Source organism: Ciona robusta, chromosome 1, assembly GCF_009617815.1.
Source record: "Ciona robusta chromosome 1, ASM961781v2".
NCBI classification, from domain to species: domain Eukaryota; kingdom Metazoa; phylum Chordata; class Ascidiacea; order Phlebobranchia; family Cionidae; genus Ciona; species Ciona robusta.
In genome coordinates, this window is record NC_143235.1 from 2,963,104 (window position 1) to 2,986,147 (window position 23,044).

Here is a 23,044-nt window from a genome sequence, read left to right on the forward strand (position 1 = left end):
GAAAACGAGTGTCTACTCGACAGGGCGCATGAGGATATCAAAATATGCGTCCCATTCGGTCCTCACAGGCAGCGTTAACCAACTGCGCCCTTCATCGTATAATTTTTACCAGAAATTTTATCCCGCAATAACTGAAACCGCACTGACAAGCGTGAAGCGCTAATTCAATATCGCAAATTCACTCAGCAAGTGAAAGTGGTCGCGCCGCCATTTTGAATATACAGCGGTTAAGCAATTCAGTTCGCACTTATTCTATTAATCAACTTGACTACGGCGCCCCATAGTCTAACCACCGACGCAGCACTTGTATCAATTTTAAAGTGAATTTTAGTAAAACTGATAAATAGAAACTTCACGAAGACTCCATTTTCAGCCATAGTTCGAATTCACATTGAAATTAAACCGACAGAGCAGAATGATTAAGAACCCAATACGTTTAAATTGAAACTTGGGGTTAAATTTAAGAACAACATGAAGTGGAAAACGAATGTAAACGAAGAAAAGTAAAGTTAACTAAATACCAATTTCAAAGCAAAAAAAAAAACAAAAATTGTGCCAACAAAAGCAGCATTTAAAGCCATAGGATAACAACTGAACAATAAGTCAGTTTATTGCGTATCTTGAAAACACGTTTTTTATTGAAAATATTCTTAATTTGAAAACATCTTAAGCGAATCCACCTCATACAATACAAAACAATAAAAAACAGTGCTTTTTTACCATGTGTTCTATTTTCGCCAACTGACATTTTTTTAATAAGACAAACCTGTCTTTCAACCATCGTACACACGGCACATAAAACGACTATTTCGCGTTTACTCTCGAAACTGTTTTCATATATAAAAGGAAAAAAGTTTTTAGATCAAAACAGAAACTTATAAAAGGATATAGTAATAATAAAAATCAAAAACGTTATTTTTTTATTTAAAGTAACCCTTTTGCGTAAATGCATTTTAAACTAAGCCCAAATACATTAATTTTTTATTATGCTTTATTCTTGTCAGATTTTTTGCGGACATTTCTATCTGATCAAGCTTTTCCAAATTATAAACCAAACTTTCCTTTGCTTACTCGTTTTTAAACTGCTTCGTTTTTTTCCAAAAAAATAGTCTCAAAAATAAACTGAGACCAAAACACGTTCATTTATCTGCCGAAAAGGCGAATTCTTTACGGATATGTAAGCTAAGCTACGTGTGACAGTTTAACAAGAGCTATCTTATCCCATCAGCGACTTTGCCTAGACTGCTGAACTTGTAGAAAAACAACGAATTTGTAACCGATATTGTTAGCGCATAAAATATTTGTTTGACTTTTTCCTCCGTGTGGAACAATGCGTAACGTAAACGCTTCTCCACCAGCAGCCACATCAATTATTTTCATATTCCGAGAAATTTGTGCAAATATTGGTTTAGTTTTTAGGTTTCTTATAAAACTTTCAAAAACTTGCAAAATGGTTTTAAAATGGCAATTCTGTTTTGTGTTACGTTGTTTGGTCGGAGCGTATAGATATTTTGTCCAACCAGAAAAGGGAATACGACAAATAAATGTATAGTAGTATGGGGTAAGATGGGACATACCATTAGCACCTACATTCAATTTTCCTTGAACAATATATGTTTTAAACAATTAACCACGCAATTAAGGAGTCGCGGGGGTTATTTCTTTTGAATAAAGCAAGGAAAGAAAATTTAAAATGTTTTTTTTTACCCTACCCTACTATATATGGTTCGATTATATATATTTGCATTTTTAATGTTATATCTGATCTTAGGCAAAAAATGGCGTTTTGGTTCGAACCACAAACGTTTAGTGCGAAAAACTTAACGCTTTTTGCAGCTTTGATATTTTGAAACTGTAACAAGATACAGTTAGTGCTGAGTACAGAAGCAATTAGTTTCATTTGACACGGTAACGGCGTTTCGTGTGCTAAAGATTTTAACAGCACATACAAATTAAAATTAAATCCACTATATACAACCCGCAAAACTACGCAAAATATAGTCTGACCTATTTTCGCTTTTAAAATGGAAGCGATTAAAATTCACCTTTCGTATCTGCGCGCACAAAAAGTATCCAATTCCTAAACTCATGAGATACACACGCCTATCCTCACCTGCAAGTACAACAACGCATTGTGCTGAGTTAGCAACGCAATACCCCGCCACCCATACAGTAATACACCACCGGTCGAGGCAGAGACGCTCAGGCCCACGGTCGGCGTGGAAGTGAGACACTTGAAACTCGATCCCGAAAAGGAAAAGCTGTATTCGGTGAAAAACTTTTCGAGTAATTTTAACCCGTGGACCTCACAACCCAACACGTAATAACGTCGCAAGCGAAATTAAATCTATTTAAAAAGTAAAAAATGTTAGAATTTTTTGGTGTTAATAAAACACACAACAATTTAAGGGCATAAATGTCAGATAATTTCTAGTCAATATGTTGCGTTTTAAATTTTGGACTTTTCCGTTTACCTTTTGGCAGGCACTTTGATTGTAGCAGAAACTAATCGTTAACCTCCATTTTTAATGTATACGCAGCGAATACATGGGAAATTTATATTTCAACAATTATCATAAGCATCGTTTGCCGTCGTTTTATTGCCGTCTTTATATATGCCCCAATTGTTTAAAGTTGTCTACAAAAATATATAAAAAGCTTTGTCAGTTAATAGACTGTGAATATATTTACCATGAAGTATATAGGGTATAAAAATCGGTGTTTTTTTAGAATGACTTTTTAAAACTATTTTTGCGAAAATGTGACAAATTGTTGAGAATATGTAACTTTCCCACCGCAGAAATATAACGACAGCCGGCTTTACTTATGAACCATAGCGGTCTACGACCCAATGGCCGCAACCTGTTGCAATACTCGCTAAGCTAGAAAGTAAACATAGCAGACAAATAACGTTGAAGGTCGAAGGTGACATTCCTGCATATCAGGGGTAGATGTTAGCTGCCTCTTTATTTGGGGCTGGGACTGTTCAAACCACGGTACGAATGTAGCAAACGAAGGTGGTTTTGGCGTATTATACAAAAAAGAGCTTCCGTTTTGCAATGAGGCTTTACGTTTTTATATTAGCCCTAACTAAAATATGGTAGAAAATGGGGGTAGATGGGATACCTTTTCATTAAATTTCCTTGTCCAATTTAGTAGTAAACAAAGAACATTTAAGAATTACAAATCCTTACGAGTCCCACAGACCGTTGTTAATTGTATAAAACACGATCAGGATATTTGGATATTATGTGCTAAAAATGTCTCCTCTCCCCTATACGCTACGATTTACCTGTAGGGATTTTATCTAAACAAAAGTCAAGTTTTAATTTCGCCGAAGTATATTCTGGTGTTTTAATATCCAACGAAAAGATATTGTTCAAAGTAACGGACTGAAATAATATTGGTTTTGCCGAAGTGGTTTATTACTTATTCCACCGTTTTGTTTAGAAGGTTTTATTACCGTAACGAGTTATTAAAAATCTTAGTGTCTCGCGAATCAAATTGCTATAGTAGTATATTTTTATGTAGTTTTGTAATACAGATCTTGTTTTGAATTTGTCTATACGCAAACAGTAAAATTTTGTGAATTAGTTCAATTTTTAAATTTAGCAATCTCATTTGTGTAATTTGCGTTTTTTTACGAAAATCAAAAAAAAAATAATGTTTAACGTAGAGATTTGTAGTTTCGGTTTGTGTATTTCAAACACTTAGTTAAATGGTAAAACAATTTTCAATGCGTCTGTCTAGTGCTTAAAATTGAACTGGATTGGTGAAAAGTTTATTTTGGCGGTGCGAAAGATTTTCAAGAAGCGTGCTCTAATGCCCTCTCGTGTTTAGCGCGCGTGGCCACTCGTCGACTTGGAGTAGCGAATTCAAACTATAGAATTTTCACGCCCTGTGGGTGCCGCATAAAACGAACCAATAAAACGTCCCATAAAGATACGTCTCGCTGCCAGTTAGCGATTTCCGAACTTTCTCTGCCAAGAACTTCTGTTACTACAAAGACGAGTTTCCAAAACGGAAATTTTCCAAGCGGAATTTTCGAGGGTCTAAATCGGACGTGGAAAACACGAATCACTGATTATGAGGTCAGAGTGTGACGCAGTGTTGGTTTTAAAATTTCCGTGTGTTCTGTTTTATGGGCGTTGTGTTTTGCTCACACGTGTATTCTGGCACGCGTCGTAAGACCGTAAGACACGATGTTTCGTTTTTGGTACAATGTGCGAACAACAGCATATCTTTAGATTGAGCTATTTGTTTTGAAATGTACAGTTACATGTGCGACATATATCGTTGACCTGAATGCTATTTCTCATGGTAATATTTGTTTTACCAAATATACCCACCTATGCATTGTGATGCTTGGACTACATACAGACTGGCATAATTGACAAAAACACAGAGCAATGTGCAGGTCGCACATCTAGAAGTGTGTATTTTTTAAAGATGCGAAAACTTTTTTTGCACCTATGTTTTGTTTAGAATCTACTTCAAACTATAAAGTTGAGGTTTTTTTACTTAACGGTTTATGTGTCTGATGTGATTATTATAGGAAACAACTATAAGAATTTTAAAGGTTAACTATAGTCTGGTGAACATTTAAACTGGTGTGATAATGCTTTTACGCGTATGGTTGAATTGCATTACGTTCTGCGTACTTATATAAACTAAGATTGAACAGTAACTGTTTTGTATAACCGGCAATTCAAAATCGACCATTACAAAATTAATTAAAAAAAACATACATAGCTTTAATATAAAAAAAAAACTTAATGTCATACGCTTGAAACCGTTTTATTAAAGCCTATGTCTGCCGTGGTTATGTTTTATCTGGAGGCTCTATAGTCTAATCATGGTCTAAAAGTGGCAAAACTTGTTCTTCAATCGCCACTGTATAATACTGTATCATTCCCCACGCGTGCTATTGGCCACAAACTGCTACCTTACCACGCAGTGCACACGCGCAAGGTGTGCTACCCATCCATGGCTTAGATGTCCAATTCACTTATATTTTAAAAGCCATAAACGTGAGCGTGGTGCTCATGGGTCGAGCTGCTGATATCGGCAACGAAGAACTACTTTGCTTGGTGCGCCTCGGGCAATTGCTCTTTCATTACTCGGATAACGCCGTCCGGTTTTCATTGAGACGGCAAAGTAAACGATACAGAACAGGTTGTTTTTTCTGAAGAAAGGAAAAAAACTAACTCTTTGTTAAAACGTTTTAGTTGGTAAAAAGAAAAATCGACGTTTAGTGTTTCGAAGGTAAAAAGTAAAGTTCTGTTTCAAAAGGAGTAGAGACACGGTTATGTAAAACGATGACGTAAGATCTGTTTTTCGCCCACGCCGGGACAGAACTCTTGATTTTAGGTGGTAATCTACTCATATCACGTTTATCCTTTATGTGGTTTTGTTATGTTAGTGCAACGTATATTGTAACACCGTATTTCCATTAAGATCTATAGATTGTATACGTTTACTAATAATCTAGCGGGGTGTGGAAAGACGGGCGACCTTTAGCACTTAATATCCAAATATCCTGATCGTTTTTAAACAATTAACAACGGTATATATGGGAGTCGTGGGGATACAGTTACATATTTCTTTGAAGGTTTTTTGTTCTTTACCAAATGGGACGAGAAAGTACAATGAAAAGGTTTTCTGTCTTCCCCCATTTTACTATGTTATAAGTATAAAGTCTTTTATATTGGACATGTCGGTGACACGCGCTGCGTATGTGTTTGTATTACACTAATAGCCAACAGTTAAAAGCGCTTGACTTATTTTAAGTCCTGCCGAAAATTGTCGAAAATAGTTTGGATTAGCAGTCAAACTATTGTCTTTTAATGACACAAGCCAATATTTAAAGAGATTAACTCTTTCTCTCATTCTGCCATCGATCGCCCCGCGGTCAATCAATTATAATACAGTTTGTGCGGCCGGCTTCGTTGACATGTGTGTACAAACGAATAGTCCACGCGACAGAAGTCTGAACACGCATGTACTCTGCATTAGAAAACAACATAAGCGTTAAAGGGCTAATTAGTGTGCCGTTGAAGGTTTTATTGGTTCATAACATTGCCTTGAACTGTTTCGTAATTATTTAGGGTTTTAGAGAATATCGGTGTATATACAATGGAATGTTTATTAACGATCAAGTAATGAAACTTACACGCGCAAAGCGACCGCAGCTTCTAGTAATAATTTGCCTTTTTCTGTTTTTCTGCTGCATTTGCGTTCAATTGCTTGTGAAATACGTTGCTTGTAATGTAACTAGGTAGCTTTATTTAATCTATAGCTATTTAGGCCTACATAAAAAGGCTACAAGACAGATATACTAACGATGTACGTTTTAAAGAGTAGGTGTGTTTAACTGGTATATTTGAAGTTGGAGATAGTTTTACCGATAGCCTACAATCTGCACGCCTGTCTTCTAAAGTTTTGATATGTTCCAATGTACCGAATGAGAAATTGTGTCCTGTTTCTGATAAACGCCAGTTTGTTTGGCTACTACTTTCTACTTCGGAACACCGAAGTTCTGCCCCGCGAACGCGTGCATTTTTTGCCTTCCACCGGCGCTCGAAAATTGCTTCGTTTGCACGGTAGTCTCTTGATAAAGGATACAACTATTACACAAAGTTCTTGGGATGTGTTTCATTTGAACGACACGTTTGAAGAACTAGACACTACAGGTCACTTTAAAGGCGTGCCAGCCTTGGGAAAAGGTGGCAAGGTCGACCGTTCCAGAGATATTGGGGACAGGAAGTGCTTGAAATCCGCCACAAACTGGAATAAACCGGTCACGCCGAAACATAGACTTGACCCGAATAGATTTTTAATACCAACGGTTATCAATGGACCCAGCAATCAACTTGCAGGGTTTCAACAAAGCGCTTTACTCGCCATTTTATTGAACAGGTAACATGTTTTTCTGTAACTAGCTTACATTAGTTCTCAGTTACGTTTCAGGCTTGTCGTAAATTACCCGTACGCGAGTGCAATTATACCTTTTAGTTTACTAGTAGTGTTATAAATTCAACTAATGAATATGCCCCAATGACCCATACTTCCCCCATTATCATAAATTAACCTTATGAATGCAGGCATTCATTATCTTTCAGGTCATTTTCTCAACTATAAATTAAACAATTAAATGTAGGGTTGCCTATAACATTTTATTTGGTTTGCTTTGCTATAAGACCTATATAGCACATATAAAATCTAATTATTACTAATAGGAAGTAATGGGTCTTTTCTTAAGCATAAAGTGTCATTGGCATAAAGTGTCATTAGAAATAAAAGCAGTCTCAAAATAATCAGAATAAAAAATGCTCACAGGACTTTGGTTTTGCCGAACTTTTACGAGCATCAACCTACAGAAGACACGTTTTTAAAGACAGTTGTCGATGCTGGCTCAAGAATTGACCTGGATATTCTAAGAAGGTTTATGTCAGTTATTCCCATGTCCCAAGCTGTCAAAGAATGCAATGGTCGTTTTGACATATTTTTCAATGCAGAGGAGGAAGGAGTGGTAAGTTTGACAGTCAGTTGAACTTTTAAAACTGATAATTACGTTCTTTGAAGGTTTGAGCGAGTTAATGTTTATATAAAGAACGATGGTAAAATATGAGACACCCTTTCATTCTGTTTTTATTTCATTTGGTTGTAAACTAAGAACATTCAACACTATAAAACCGTATCCTCACGACACCCATAGGCCGTTGTTAATCGTTTAAAAACGAATAGGATTTTTGAAAAACATGTTCTAAAGGTGCCACATCTTACCCCACAGTACTGTACCAAAATGGAGTCGAAAAAAATTGGTTTGGCTTCAGGCTAATGAATATAATGAAATTACATTCTATTTATATTTAGATATTGCTTGCATATATGCTAATATACAAACGTGGCAAAAACCGATGCATGTTTATTGTTTACCTGCTTTAGCTTGCCGGTTGTGGACAACAAGTTGGTGTATACTTATCTAGTGGTAAATTGTCTAGACGGGAAAACCTTTTTCGAATTTAATTTAACCCGCATAAACATGTAGTGTGGCCTGGAAGGTATTGCGGTTGATATTATCAGCCAGTTCATTTCAGTTCATAACAGTACTAGTTCACGATTCTAGAAATTCGTGCACTTTCAAACCACTTAAAATAAAAACAGGTTTGGCCCCTTTTTTGTGCGGTGCTGTGTTGCGCAATAACTTAATCGCCTAGATACGGTATTTACATATAGTACAGACACTTATATGAAATTTGATTCACCCAGGGCCCACTTATGCGATATTTACCTGCAATTCACTTACAATCTGGCATACAAGGAGCAAGGTACAAAGAGGGGATTGGACTGAAAGAGGTTGAAGGTAAATAACACGTGGGAATTTAAATATCTTGTCTATTGTAACGTCATAAAATTCTTTGTTAACTGACAAAGAGCCCACCATAGACATTTTTGCTTGGACTGAACTGCAAGATTACGAATTTCTATACAGATTAGGTAATCTATAGTAGGGTTTAAATTTGATGGAAGTCCATTTCTGACATAACTGCACCATTTTTTTTCAAAAAATAAATATACAGAGGGTATTAGTGAAATAAGGAAGCGGCCCACTAATAAGCCTCGCGGGGCGGCTTCTATATCTTAAAACGCCACTACTTGTAGAGGTAGTTTCCTGAAGTTTAAACTATTACGATTGAACACTTGACCTATCTAATATGTGTCAGTTATACTTAGCCAATACGAGTTTTTCTCAAATCGGTGGTGAATTTTATTACCGGCTTACAGCATAGTTTTCAACCTTTTTGGTATATATTGCCATTTAATGGACATAACTCGGGAAATCCAATACTTTTAGGCGGCGACCGTCCTGCCCATCGTTCTCTTAGGGACCGATCGGCGGCAGATATGTGCATTTGCATGCCATGAACTTTTACAAAATATAATAAAATGACTTATAGTAGTAACATTTTTCAGATAAAAATAATAGATTACAACGTTTCAGAAATATTTCGGTTAAAAAAATAACGGATAGATACTGTTAAATATATAAATATCTGTATTTAACATCTTATATTTTTATAGAGTTTTTGAAGGAAGGAAATACAAACATGTCTATTATTGTACAAGGTAAGCCAATTAGTCCATGCCTGTATATACGCTTACGGACGTCTGTAAGGACGCCTGCATACAAAAGCTATCTTAGCCTACTGGTTCAACCAGTTTTTGTTGCCTAAACCTATAGGGCATTACAGCTTGACCTTTTGTACATATTGAATTCTTGTTTTGAACTTGTTGTTACCAATTCCCCCCTTCCGCGGATAATAGTACTGTGAGGTGAGATGGGACACATTTAGCACATATTATCCAAATATCCTAATCGTGTTTTAAACAATTAACAACGGTCTATGGGAGTCGTGAGGATACAGTTTTATAATTCTTTGATTGTTCTTTGTTTACTACCAACTGGGACGAGAAAATAGAACATAAAAGATTCCATTTTCCCCACCTTATTATACTTATTCTTTCTACGTGGATAAGATATCTATTACTATTTCTGACGTATAGCACTCAACTAGTGTAACGTGGATTTGTAATTAGATATGACCAGGTCATTTGGGTTTGAAATCGGATCGACTGGCATGCCGGTTATAACAGATGTTTAATTATATATAGTTAATGTCAGGACCAAACCCAGTGGTTACATTAAACACAAGTTGAATTAATAACTGACACCTGCTAGAGGTTTTAGAAGTATTGTGGTGAACGATGTGGAACTTTGGTTATTTTATGGCTTAATATAGTAGGGTGGGGGAAGACGGGACACCTTTAGCACATAATATTCAAATATTCTGATCATATTTTAAACAATTAAGAACGGTCTATGAAAGTCGTGAGAATACGGTTTTATAATTCTTTGGATGTTTTTTGTTTACTACCAAGTGGGACAAAAAAAATAGAATAGAAACGTGTTTCGTCTTTCCCTAATCCTAATATACTCATCAAATTATAATTTTCATTTAGAAACAGGTTGGTTGATGGGGGATTTAATCAAAGGAAAAAAACACAAAATTGACTTCATGGAACTGAAATCTCATTTCAAGTCTTCGGAAAAATGCGCCCATTATCTCAAGCCGTTTCGACAGCTTGGATTACGGCCGAACGATACGTGTAAGTATGCTACAGGTCATATCCGAAATAAAAACAGTTTGTCTAATGACGATTAGGGTTGTGACCTTATGCAGTTTCTGTTACGATTCAACCAGATACTACTTTGTGACGCGATAAGCTGTCGCTTTTTTAAGAATGTTTGCGTAAGCTTTTATACGTTACGTCGTATAGATTTCTACGTATGCGTGTATGTTTATGAACACGTATGAATACTTTGTGTGGGAAAAAATTCTTATATACTTTAAATCAAAAGCGGCGTTACAATTTAAAAAGTATATCCTAACCATTGTATAAATTATACCATCAAAAATGTTTACTTGCAAATGGTATGTTGGAAAATAATGAAAACATAGAGCATCTTACCCAAACCTAATAAAAATACAACCTTATTAATCCTCTTACCAAAATTGAATGAATGTGAATGTAACTTTCTTTAACCTCGCGCGGCCGGAAAACGACAGTCGTTATGTCACGGGCAGTGTTCTGTTTCATACACCTCGTGAAGCTTACGAGCTACCAAGTATGTTACTTTGTAGGTGATGATTTTTTTCGTTTTTTCTTTTTTTCAATTGCTATCTTGGCGAAGATAAATTTTACGCTCAAATGGTTCCGGTCACTCAGCTACCATATTTCCTGATTTGTTTATTTAGACTAAAAAGTAGTGCGTGTGTTGCCTAAACAAAGCCGCTTCAGTTCGTTCAGTTTTATGACGACCAACAGTTAAGTTGTATTGCTAAAGTTAAGCTAAACAACTTATTGTATTGTTAAATGTGTCCCACACACCCACGCTATAACCATTAATTTAAAGATTCGATTTTTTATCCAAAAAGGTATTATACGACTGCTTGTCCTTTAATATTAGCACATACGTTGGAGAAGGCATAGTATTGCCCATAGTAGAGACCAGCATTACCCGATACAGTTTTGTATATACCTAACTTTACCATTATGTTTTATAGTACGACTCGATTATCCACGTACATCAGAACAGATACTCAACTCGCCACAAAAGTTTATCCAAACGAAGAAAGACGCTGAAGTGTTCTTTAGTGCCATCTGGCGGAACGTTCAAAGCCCAAAGTTTATCCGCGATGTGGCGAAAGACTTCAGCCAGAGTGTTCTTGGTGGAAAATACTTTGCAGTTCACTGGAGATACGACAAAGTCGTAAGTTTATTAGTACTTATCAAAACCCCCTAAGATAGCAAAATTCGGCCAATCATTGTGGGCATACATCCTTGGCATGACACTTAAACTGCAATTACTTCAACCAAGTTGTCCAATGCTATGTGGGCCCGCCACGTAAGGTTATTACACTCATTTATTAAAAAGTAATTTAAGGAACGACATGGTTATTCTGCTATCTGCTTTGTTTCTGTTTTAAGGTGAAACAAGTTCGCCAGCGTCCAACGGTCGTTGTGTTATCGTTAAATTCACCTCTCCAATAAGTTTTACAAAATAATAGTATGTTAACAAACCTTAAGGTATATGGTTCTTAAACTCATGATATTTACGCCATAACACTATTTTTTTAGGATTTTCTTCATTACTTATGCGGAGTGCATTACCGACCGCAGATCGCCGATATGTGCAATAACATTAAACGAGCCGCCAAGCCTAAAGCCATTGCTCGGGCCATAGCTGTGAAACTATCTGAATCCAAAGAAATTTTTGGCAGTAACCCACGTTCGGTGTACCTCGCTGCTCCGTCCTCTGTCTCTGGATTTGTGGAAGCGATTAAAACCTCGTTTGATAATCTACTGCGTTCAGACAGCGAGTACAAATCGTTGGGAAAAGTGAAAATGTATTTCGCAAAGGATTTATTCGAGTTTGTGCTAAAAAACTACAGGTATACCTGAAATTTTGTGTAATTCTGCTACTAGGCATAGTGCAAGTAATCTTTTAGCGGCACGTCTGGTATAAAAACGCAGTGTATTACTGACGTTTCGTTCGCCATCCGGCAAAACTTTATCACGAAAACCTGAAATCGATGTATTTTAAAATAATTTGCCAGCTCTGAACCCAGAGGTGACGGGTTCAAGGCTCGTCGCTGCTACCATTGTGGGCGTATGTGTCTTTGTGCAAGACACTTAACGGCCACAAAAACCACCCACAAAATTACATACTTATCGGCCTACAGCAAAACAACCACCCACAAAGTTACAATTGCTGTGGGAACTCGTACGCAGGAACGAGGCGTATGAAACGAAACTATGGTGCTGTCATTTTCTATACGCGAGGAAAAAACACGTTACATTCCCATTTATTTACTCAAACGCAGACCTTGCGGCCACACTTCCAACGAACACAACGTCATCAATGACGTCATATCCCAAGTAGAAATGGAAATCGGGAAACTGAGTGAAACTTTTGTTTGGTCGAAGCAGAGCACTTGGTCGCAGCGTGTCCTCTTTAATAGAAAACTACATCTCTCTAACATGAGCTTACTCCTTGATCAAAACATTATTGGCCTCGTTTTGGACACGCTAGACGGCGGTAGAGGGCACAGAAAGCTAATGAGAGAGCTACATGAGCTCGAGAGTGGAAATAACTGATGCAGGGTAGGACGTTTGGATATTAGTTGCATATTTTCATTGTGAGTAATAAAATGTTTTTATGTATACTTAACGATTTTTTTATAAAAAATACCACTAATAGCAAATATTAAGTGTATATTTTCATTTAAAACCAACTTGTATGAGCGTAGTTTTGACTCAATTTAACTTTCGTATATTTTAACTGCATTTTTGCAGATGTACAACTTTACCGGATGCAAAATCGAGTGTTTCATACTGAAATACATCTCTGTATATCCTGTACTTAAAATCGTTGATACTAGGAGCAATACACATCACACGACGTAAGCCCTACACCAGTATACAAACTTTTACAAAATACTTTTCAAAGTGCAAAGTGTTTATTTTCTATGGATTCATAACTTACCATATAGTAGGGTGGGGAAGATGGACCTCTTTTTATTATTCTATTTTCTGGTCCCAATTGGTATTAATCAAAGAATAGTCAAAAGGAGAATTATAAAACCGTACCCTCACGATTCCCATGGACCGTTGTTAATTGTTTAAAACACGATTAAGATATTCGGATATTATATGTTAAAGGCGTCCCATCTTACCCCACAATACTATTAAATCCAACTTTAATGCATATGCTATTTTATGTGTGCTATATACAAGCTGCGATGCTTTTTTTACAAGTCGAAGACGATTTGCAGCCTAGTTTACTATACGTGCTAAAAGTTCATGTTATATAATAACTGATGTGTACAATAGCTTATGCTTTAAATGCTTACAGTTGGTCGCCAGTATTATTTTGTGTAAAGGTTTATTAAAGTAGTTCGTTAGAAAAGTTAGAATTATATTTGGTAGAATTATGATATATTGTATAAAATTCCCGTATTTCTGCTACCAGGCAAATTTTAAAATAGTATTTTTCGGCCTCTTTGGTATATAATACGTTAATTTTATTCCAACGTTTTATCTGCCATTCGTTTGGACTTCATCATTTGATATTATAACACAAAACACTCTGACTTACAAACAAAATTAATTTAATAATTTACCTTTTCAATACAACGTGGTTTTACATTTCGCTCTGTTTTATAAACGAAAGCTTTATACAAAACAAAATTTTGAGCGATGATTCTCTCTTTTTGTGTCTGAAAAAGTATCTTTTCAAACCTAGTTATACCGGCGACCAACACATTTAGGTTTTCATGCTTTAAACCGCATATACTATATAGTAGGGTGGGGAAAGATGGGACATCTTTTCATTCCATTTACTCTTTCCATTTGGTAGTAAACAAAGAACTTCCAAAGAATTATAAACCCGTTCATAATTGTTCAAAACGCGATCAGGATATTTGAATATTACGAGCGAAAAGTGTACCATTTCCCCCCACCCTACTATATACATACGTTCCTTTATATTACAATATGTACTTGTTTGTGCATGCGTAGTGGCTATAACACTGTAAGGTTATGCAAACAAATTCGTTTTTGAACCAAGAAAAAACAAGGCCTATAAAATCAGCATGTGTCTTAGAAATGGTATTATTACATTTAGTAACGTCTGGAAACTGTAAACCTTTTACTTTCGTGATGTCTTAATAAATTGTCCTATAAGGAAAAAAATTGTATATAAGAAAAAAAAAGAAAAAAAAACTGAAATCAGATTTTATACTTGGTGTGCAGATAGTCCTTACTGAGCTGAATCTACTATATCAATTTTTCCGTTCAAAACGTTGCCGATTTCGAGTTATCTTCACTTACATTTTAAATAGTGGCGTCACTGGTGCTTCTTGATGAATTAATAAACTATAGGTATTAGTGCGTCTGTAAAAGAACTTTTATAAAACTTTTAGCCGTTTCCAAGATATCGCCAAAAGAAAATCGTTAGCATGTCGTTTTCCACTGTAAGAGATAGAGGCCGCGCACAATCAAGAAGCACCGGTGACGTCACTAGTTAAAATGTAAGTGACGATAACTCGAAATCGGTACCGTTTTAAACGGAATAAATGGAATGGTAAATTCAGCTCAGTAAGGACCATCTGCACACCAAGTATAAAATCTGACTTTAGTTCTCCTTTAAAGACAGGGAGTTGGTCATTGTACTTGTGACTCACTAGCTCTGTTGGATTGTCATCATCATGCATGAGCTTTATTATATTCTACTTTTCAAATTCAACAGATCGCAAATGCTTATCGTTATCAGCTAATGTTTACGTTTCAGTTTGCCGATACGCGCAAACCTCGCCTTCTGTGCATAGATCGAGCAGTTTCCGCCTGTATAGTCTTCCGGTTGCTGTTTCAATTCCCTCTTTATACAGCTTAGTCATCAACACAGTGAGTCATTATGTGTTAGACTTCAGCATGTATACTGCGTGTTTCGGAAGCGGGCCTTCGGGAAATTCTGTTGTTATTACGATTTTACCTGTGTCTATTACGAACTTAGAGCAGAAGTTTATTTGTTTTTGCTGCATAATAAGCTACAAAAGTAATCAAACCGCTCCAACCAAGAGCGACACTCTTGTGGTTTATTCGCGTAATTTATAACACAAACAAACAACACAATAATATTCCGCAAGTTGGTCTAAATAGCCGTTACGAAATGTAGACAGACTTGTAATCAGTTTGTACCTACACTTTATAAGAAAGTTTTTACCAAAAACACAAGATTAGTATTCGAAGGTATATTGAAATATAAAATACATTACGACTTAGAAATAAGTTATAGTGCTAATTGCGCAAGTGGTATAAGCGTATATATTCAGATATATATATAGGGTTCATAGGTCCGTATAGTATCGTTACGTTTAGTGACACACACGCAGAATCGCTGAAGTTTGAACGTATTGTTGTTTAATTACTGCAGAGGTTAAAGTTTTTTGGGAGGGAAGTTACAGTTGATTATCGCAGACTTTCGTACTTGTTTAGTGCCTTTTATTATTTTGATTTTGATTCTGGTGAAACTAGTTCTATTTGGCTCGGTGCTTGAAAAATGACGTACAAAGATGTTTTATTGGAAATTGGTGAATTCGGCGCATACCAGAAGCGGTTATGCCTTGTTATCTTTATGAGTACGATGACCTGTGCATTCGGAACCCTAACCATGATATTCACAATGTATACGCCCGACCATAGATGCAAGATACCTGTTGTGGACGAACCACTTCCCTATATAAACCAGGTAGTACTTTATTCGGACCGTAGGGTAGGAAAGATGGAACACCTTTAGCACAAAGTATCAAAATATCCTAATAGTGTTTTAAACAATTAAAAACGGTCTATGGGAGTTGTGAGGATGCGGTTTTATAATTCTTTGTTTACTATGCTAAATGGGATGACAAAATAATGAAAAAGCTTTCCCTGGCAGTTCTTTACCCGAACTCATTAGGATTTTTGTCATTATACGATTACTTTTCGTATTTTTCGTTAACGGTTATTGGGGAAAAGAGGTTTTCTTCCTTTTTTGTAATATCTTATTAAAGTTATTTTTCAATCCATATTCTCTCTTACTTTTTTAAAAATTATGCCCGTGTTAATTTTACAGAGTGTTTTACAAAATAAGCTGCTGTCATTTCTTATTCCTGAAGACGACGATGGAACCAACTTGGCCCGAAGGAAATGTAACAGATTTAAAACTTCAGGATTCGATTTGAGGAATAATGCTAGCTGGGATGAGAGTCGGCTCAATGCAAATGTCACAAAGACTGAGATTCCCTGCGATAAGGGTTGGCAATTTCTAGACGAATCTGTTTCAACCGTTGTGACTGACGTGAGCATATTTGAAACTTATTTTTCCTCGTGTGAAAGTTAAAGGTGGTCGTTATAACACGTAGTTAAAGGTGGTCGTTATAACATATAGATAACTTTGTGGCGGATTTCTGATATTAAAATGGCACCTATGTCTGCCTGATATCAGATGTAGAATTTCGCATTTTATGATAAATCCCATGTATTGTCCCACGGCCGATTTGTTTCCTCCAACGGTTTGATTTCACCCGTGATGTACATACTGTATAAGAATCAACATTTCAAAAGCGCGCAATATTATTTAATCTAGGCTTATAGGATTGGCCATTCGCATTTATGTATAGCATGATCAAAAGTATTTAAATACATCACTATATAGTAGGACGGGAGAAACAGGACACCTTTAACACATAATATTCAAATATCCTGACTGTGTTTAATAACAACGGTCCATGGGAGTCGTGAAGATAAGGTTTTATATTTCTTTAAATGTTATTTGTTTACTACCTAAAGGGAGAAAATAATATGAAAAGATGTCCTATCTTCTTCCACCTAAATATACATCATTTTTTATCAGTTCCAACTTGTATGCGAAGACGCTTGGTTGAAACCTTTAACTGTATCCTTATTTATGGCTGGAGAAGCATTTGGGAGCGTAATTGGTGGAGTATTAGCTGACAGGTAAACTATAGGCGTGTAACTATATCGTACCCGAGTCCGTAGTTGTATCTTGAATTGAATCTAACTTTCTTTATCTTCGTGTGAACGGATTAAAGACAGTCTTTATCTTCGTGTGAACGGGTTAAACACATAAAATAGGTGTTTTACTTCATACACCTGCTGCCTATTTCTGTTTATCATCGATAACGCTGGGCGTGTTTTTTTCTGTATAGCTGACAATTTGAACAACTCATTAGTAAACACTGGGTTGGAGCAATTGCGTTTAAGTGTATTTCGCAGGAAAAATCGCCCAACAACAATGGTAGCAACAACGAGCTTTGAACCCATAGCCTATATTGTATAGCTGATGGTTTGCGTAAAACTTATTTTAATGATAAGCCGCTAAAAAAAGGAAATGCACATTATAACTGACATTACTGTTAAGAAGTTTCAGAACTAATGCCCAAATCCAAACATTTTATTCACATATAATTTTCCTTTATATAGGTTCGGAAGGCGACGGGTTTTTCTGTGGGGCAAACTGATAGAATTCACTCTTTACTTCTTGGTTGGATTTTCTCCGAATATCTCAGCTTTTATAGCACTTATGGCGGTCACTGGTGCTTTCGTTTATTTGCCATATACCTCTGCTTTTGTCTTAGGTGAGAATCAAGATGTGCTTTTGTTTCAAATAGTAAATATCGATTTTCAAAACTAAAAATAACTGTATCCTATGTTACAATGAAGAAGAGAACTCATCGTATGTTTTAATATATTTTGAATTGTAGCAAAAAGATATTACGATATTATTCCTTAATAAGAGTGATTAACCTGATTACAAATAAACGCATATGCATAGTATATAGGCAACAGTCGATTACGTAAAATATACTTTCGGTATTTTAAATAAATTTCCGTTGGCTACAACATAAGCAAAGCAGTTGTTTGAAACCAAAAAACAAAATTTAAAAATCAAAACAAAACGGTTTTATTTCTTTTGTAGGCAATGAGGCGATGGGGGACAACCATCGCAACATCATATCTTTATGTGTATATGGGGGTTACTGTTTTGGAGCGGCAACCGTACCTATCATGGGGTATCTCATTTCAGACTGGCGTTGGATAATGCGAGTGACTGGATTAATGGGGATATTGTACATACCATATTACTGGTAAGGTGTTGTTATATGTTGCTACGAAAATTGTTTTGTTATGGGTTCAAGACTCGTCATTGCTACCGTTGTGAGCGCGTTTCCTTGGGCAAGATACTTAACGGCAATTACTCCAACACAGCGGTCACTAATGGGTTGTCAAAATTGTCAGCCATAAAAAACACTCGCACAAATTTGCAAAAGCAAGTTACATTCACATTCATGGATGTGATAGCATAGCTCAAATCCCGATGCGATAACTTTATGAAACATTATCTGTTACACTTGTCTAAAAAGACCACATCAACATATGTTAACACAATGATCTTTTACTTGCGGAAAGAACTTGGTATTTAAATTATTTCAAGTTTTGTGGCGCTCCAGTGGCGCAATCGGTTAGCGCGCCGTACTTATATAACAGTATCGGAGAAATGCGGAGGTTGTGAGTTCGAGCCTCACCTGGAGCACATGTTTTAACACGTGAAATTGTTTGTTCAAGTTTCGTACGACTGCCAAAGAGTCGTAATGGAAAATAGTAGTTCTTTTTTCTGGAACCAGCGGTACCGCATAAGCAAAATGGAGTTGACACAGTCAAAGTGATCCGCACGTGGCAACCACATATGGTGCGCTATCAAATGCTGTTGTTATTTAATTGGTAAATTATGCAGAAAATAGTATTACTATTTTGCATTACGACTCTTTGGCAGTCGTATGCTACTTCAACAAACTATGCCGTGTGTTAAAAACATGTGCTCCAGGTGAGGCTTGAACTCACAACCTCCGCATGTCTCCGATACTGTTATATAAGTACGGCGCGCTAACCGATTGCGCCACTGGAGCCCCACAATGGTATAAATACGTTTAAAAACTGTATAGTTCTGTACTGGGGTAAAAAGTGATACCATTTTCTACCAAATATCAACGCTATTTTAGAATCGTGGGCTATAGGATTATACAATTCTGTAAATATTCTTTGTTTACAACAAAATGAGATCATAAAATATAACGAAAATGTCTCATCTTACCCCTCCGTACTATATTAAACATTAAATAAATTAATAAAATTTTGATTAAGTTAATAATTTTTTTTACTTTCAAACACTCAGGATTATTCTGGAATCTCCATACTGGCTTCTTTCTTCCGGTAGAACCGAGGATGCCCAACTAGTTCTTTGTAAGATGGCTAAGATTAACGGCAAGAGTTTGCCGAGCGAGTGCAAACTTATTGATAAGTTTAATAACCCGGTAAGATATGGTTTGAATTAATAGGCGTAACTTACTTTGTTAATACGCGGTCGAAAACTGCAGTTGTGCACATATGTGTATGTAACAAAGAAAAAGCCCTTCTTCCCCTCCAAGAATATCAACCACAAAGTAACGTATACATGGTAATTCGTAAGCTGGTACAAGGTGTATGAACACCCGTGTTATAACGACTGTCGTTTTCCTGCTACACGAGGATAAAGTAAGTTATACATTCATTCATTTAGCATGGATGTTCTGATTCATACACATTGCGTCGCTTATTATAGTTATACAACCGCAACTTTATGGTTTTTTTCTGTATGGCTGATAGTTAGACAACACATTACTAACCAATATAGGTTGGAGCAATTGTCGTTAAGTGGCTTGCCCAAGGAAACATACCTAGAACGGTAGCAACGACGAGCCTTGAAGCCATGACATATACGTTAATTTGGAGGCAGTCGCGCAAACCTCTATGGAAAATTTTATATATTATTTTTTTCATATTTAGGCATTCACTGAGAACAAAGATCAATTGATATTAAAAGAAAATAACGTCCAAAAGAATTCCCACGAGTACAGTTTTCTGTATTTGCTTCGTAGCCCCACTATGCGGTGTCGACTTATAGTCGCATACATATCATGGTAAGAAATTTCCTTATTTCCATTTGGTCAATTTCGGCGAGTTCTTAAAATTACCCATATTTTAACCTTTTATTCCCAGCACGTTCTGCTCCAGGTTTTACCCTTAGATTTGTTTGTTTTTTCCATTTTTTTTTACTCTGTTTTGTCCATTTTTTTCCAAAAATTTGTCGATTTTTGTTTCTATTTTATCTATGTTTTGTACATTTTTGCCCCGTGTTTTGTTTATTTCTTGCTCCATCAAGATTTACAGTAAGGCTGATACTACTCATACCAACCATGCTATTCATAATCACACCAATCTTTAATCACAACAGCATTTCTTGAAATTTCCAGGATAGTAACCAACATGGTGTACTACGGATTGGCACTCAACATAACTGCTTTTAGTGGTGACCGATACGTCAATGCAGCAGTCTCAGGATTGCTTGAGTTCCCAGGCATCATCGGCGGTTTCTTTGTAATCCAATGGCTTGGGAGGCCTCTATCGTTGTCACTTTTTATGGGGTTTGGGGGAATGTGCTTAGCAGTGGCACCGTTTATAAAACAAGGTATTCTATAGGTTGGATACTTTTGCTAGATTAGATAATGTGTATAACCAGTATAATTGACCCCCCAATTTAGTAAAACTAAATGTTACTTAATGGTCCAAGACTCTATAAGTCCTTTTTCTTAGCACTTTTGGCAAAATTCTATGTTAAAAGATAGAGATGTCTGGTGTAGTATATTTAAACACATAACTCCGCACCTTTCGTACATCAGACAACTCAAACGTGATAAATTCATTGTGGACAAATAATCCAGTACACTATTATAAGCTTGCACGAAGTGTTTGAAACAAAACACCCGTGTTATAAGTAAATTTACGTATATGCTTCCACGAAGTGTTTGAAATAAAACATCCGTTTTATAACGACTATCGTTTCCTGCATATAACGACTATCGTTTCACGCGAGGACAAATTATTTTATTGCTATTCATAACAATAGCACAAAGTATATACACATTTATCATTATATGCATAAAACGTGGTGTTCAGTTTAATTGCGTTGACAAATAAAATAAAAATTAGAGCATTAAAGAATTTTCGGCATCCTATTTTTTACACTTTTACATCTTATCTTGTTGTTAGTGAATCAAGTTGCTATGACGGCCATGGTGATTTTGGGCAAGACGTCACTTATCGGTGCTTTTTACATCAACTTCAGTATAACTGGGGAAATGTCACCCACACTGCTGAGGAATATCATGGTCGGATCTGCATCGGCTGTTGGGAAAATAGGAAGCTTTACAGCACCTTACCTGATGTTTCTTGGTACGTATAGTAGCATAGTATGGTGCGGTGCCACACCGTATACACAGTACGTCTCCCCGAGTTGATTTCTACAGTTAACTGAAAAAATGGTTGAACATGTTTAATTAATTAATTTATCTGTATCGTTATAAATAAAAAATGCTCTTTTGACAATAGATCTAGACTGTAAATGTTTCAATAAATTTATGTTATTACAAGTCAAAAAAATGAACTGAATGTCAATTTAATTTTACCATACCATACCATACCATACCATACCATACCATACCATACCATACCATACCATACCATACCATACCATACCATACCATACCATACCATACCATACCATACCATACCATACCATACCATACCATACCATACCATACCATACCATACCATACCATACCATACCATACCATACCATACCATACCATACCATACCATACCATACCATACCATACCATACCATACCATACCATACCATACCATACCATACCATACCATACCATACCATACCATACCATACCATACCATACCATACCATACCATACCATACCATACCATACCATACCATACCATACCATACCATACCATACCATACCATACCATACCATACCATACCATACCATACCATACCATACCATACCATACCATACCATACCATACCATACCATACCATACCATACCATACCATACCATACCATACCATACCATACCATACCATACCATACCATACCATACCATACCATACCATACCATACCATACCATACCATACCATACCATACCATACCATACCATACCATACCATACCATACCATACCATACCATACCATACCATACCATACCATACCATACCATACCATACCATACCATACCATACCATACCATACCATACCATACCATACCATACCATACCATACCATACCATACCATACCATACCATACCATACCATACCATACCATACCATACCATACCATACCATACCATACCATACCATACCATACCATACCATACCATACCATACCATACCATACCATACCATACCAGATTTCGAGATTCAAAATGCATCATATTTGTAAAATATTTGTGTATTTTTTATTTGTTTTGTAAAGACTTTTTGTAGATTTTTGCAAGGACAATTATTCTGAATAAATTAGGCGAAATTACAACATTTTTCAGGTGAAACTACGAGTGAATTCGTCCCGTTCATAGTAATGGGATCGTTGGCGTTGATATCATCTCTAATGTCGATTCTTAAACTGCCTGAAACCAAAGGAACAACTTTACCTGCTCGTATATCTGACGCAGAAGCTCTGAAAACTCGTTTTTAGTACAAAGTCTCGTATTTAGTCTATATTCGCGTTTTAAAAAAGAACCTAAAGAATTGCTCATATATTCCAGAATCGCGTATTTAGTCTAAATTGGCGTATTTATTGTAACGTTCAATCTATTTTAATACATATCAGTTCATGTACAAGACCCAAGGGGAATAACCGATGTCACTGAAAAACCATGGATCGTCTCTCAGGCAATATGGTTCAAGTAAAACACAACATCATGAAATATAAAATAGCAAAGTACATCAGGAACTCTTTATTACAACTCAT

At 36.2% G+C, this 23,044-nt stretch overlaps 2 protein-coding genes and 2 non-coding genes across 5 annotated transcripts; 3 read left to right on the forward strand and 1 right to left on the reverse strand.

Annotated features, from left to right (window-relative positions):
- The first annotated feature begins 5,176 nt into the window (after positions 1-5,176).
- Positions 5,177-14,319, forward strand: LOC149741370 (uncharacterized). 2 transcript variants are annotated; one of them, XM_089889279.1, is made up of 9 exons: positions 5,177-6,918; positions 7,339-7,531; positions 8,272-8,365; positions 9,085-9,129; positions 10,030-10,170; positions 11,130-11,335; positions 11,704-12,017; positions 12,450-12,729; positions 12,922-14,319. In XM_089889279.1, exons 1-8 carry the CDS (start codon positions 6,455-6,457, stop codon positions 12,721-12,723), a joined length of 1,731 nt encoding a protein of 576 aa, XP_089745405.1. In that variant the 5' UTR covers positions 5,177-6,454; the 3' UTR covers positions 12,724-12,729; positions 12,922-14,319. The 2 variants fall into 2 exon arrangements, with proteins under 2 accessions (XP_089745405.1, XP_089745397.1); XM_089889271.1 differs by having other exon boundaries at positions 6,302-6,918; positions 10,024-10,170.
- A 401-nt stretch (positions 14,320-14,720) lies between these two features.
- On the forward strand, positions 14,721-23,017 carry LOC149741371 (organic cation/carnitine transporter 2-like). Its single transcript, XM_089889291.1, has 10 exons — positions 14,721-15,874; positions 16,238-16,462; positions 17,018-17,121; positions 17,608-17,762; positions 18,104-18,272; positions 19,358-19,496; positions 20,008-20,141; positions 20,475-20,689; positions 21,271-21,453; positions 22,617-23,017. The coding sequence occupies exons 1-10, from the start codon at positions 15,686-15,688 to the stop codon at positions 22,766-22,768; spliced, it is 1,665 nt and encodes a 554-aa protein (XP_089745417.1). The 5' UTR covers positions 14,721-15,685; the 3' UTR covers positions 22,769-23,017.
- Positions 18,629-18,718, forward strand: Trnai-uau (transfer RNA isoleucine (anticodon UAU)). The gene is given in 2 exon segments: positions 18,629-18,666; positions 18,683-18,718. It is a non-coding gene; the product is annotated as a tRNA-Ile (tRNA).
- On the reverse strand, positions 19,002-19,091 carry Trnai-uau (transfer RNA isoleucine (anticodon UAU)). The gene is given in 2 exon segments: positions 19,002-19,037; positions 19,054-19,091. It is a non-coding gene; the product is annotated as a tRNA-Ile (tRNA).
- Positions 23,018-23,044: the final 27 nt, after the last annotated feature.

Coding starts and splice junctions, on each gene's coding strand:
- LOC149741370 (XM_089889271.1), top strand. CDS start 6,455: ATGTACCGAATGAGAAATTGTGTCCTGTTTCTGATAAACGCCAGTTTG. Junction 9,130..10,023: donor CATGTCTATTATTGTACAAG/GTAAGCCAATTA, acceptor ATTTTCATTTAG/AAACAGGTTGGTTGATGGGG. Junction 11,336..11,703: donor ACTGGAGATACGACAAAGTC/GTAAGTTTATTA, acceptor CTATTTTTTTAG/GATTTTCTTCATTACTTATG.
- LOC149741371 (XM_089889291.1), top strand. CDS start 15,686: ATGACGTACAAAGATGTTTTATTGGAAATTGGTGAATTCGGCGCATAC. Junction 16,463..17,017: donor TTTCAACCGTTGTGACTGAC/GTGAGCATATTT, acceptor ATTTTTTATCAG/TTCCAACTTGTATGCGAAGA. Junction 17,763..18,103: donor TACCTCTGCTTTTGTCTTAG/GTGAGAATCAAG, acceptor TTTCTTTTGTAG/GCAATGAGGCGATGGGGGAC.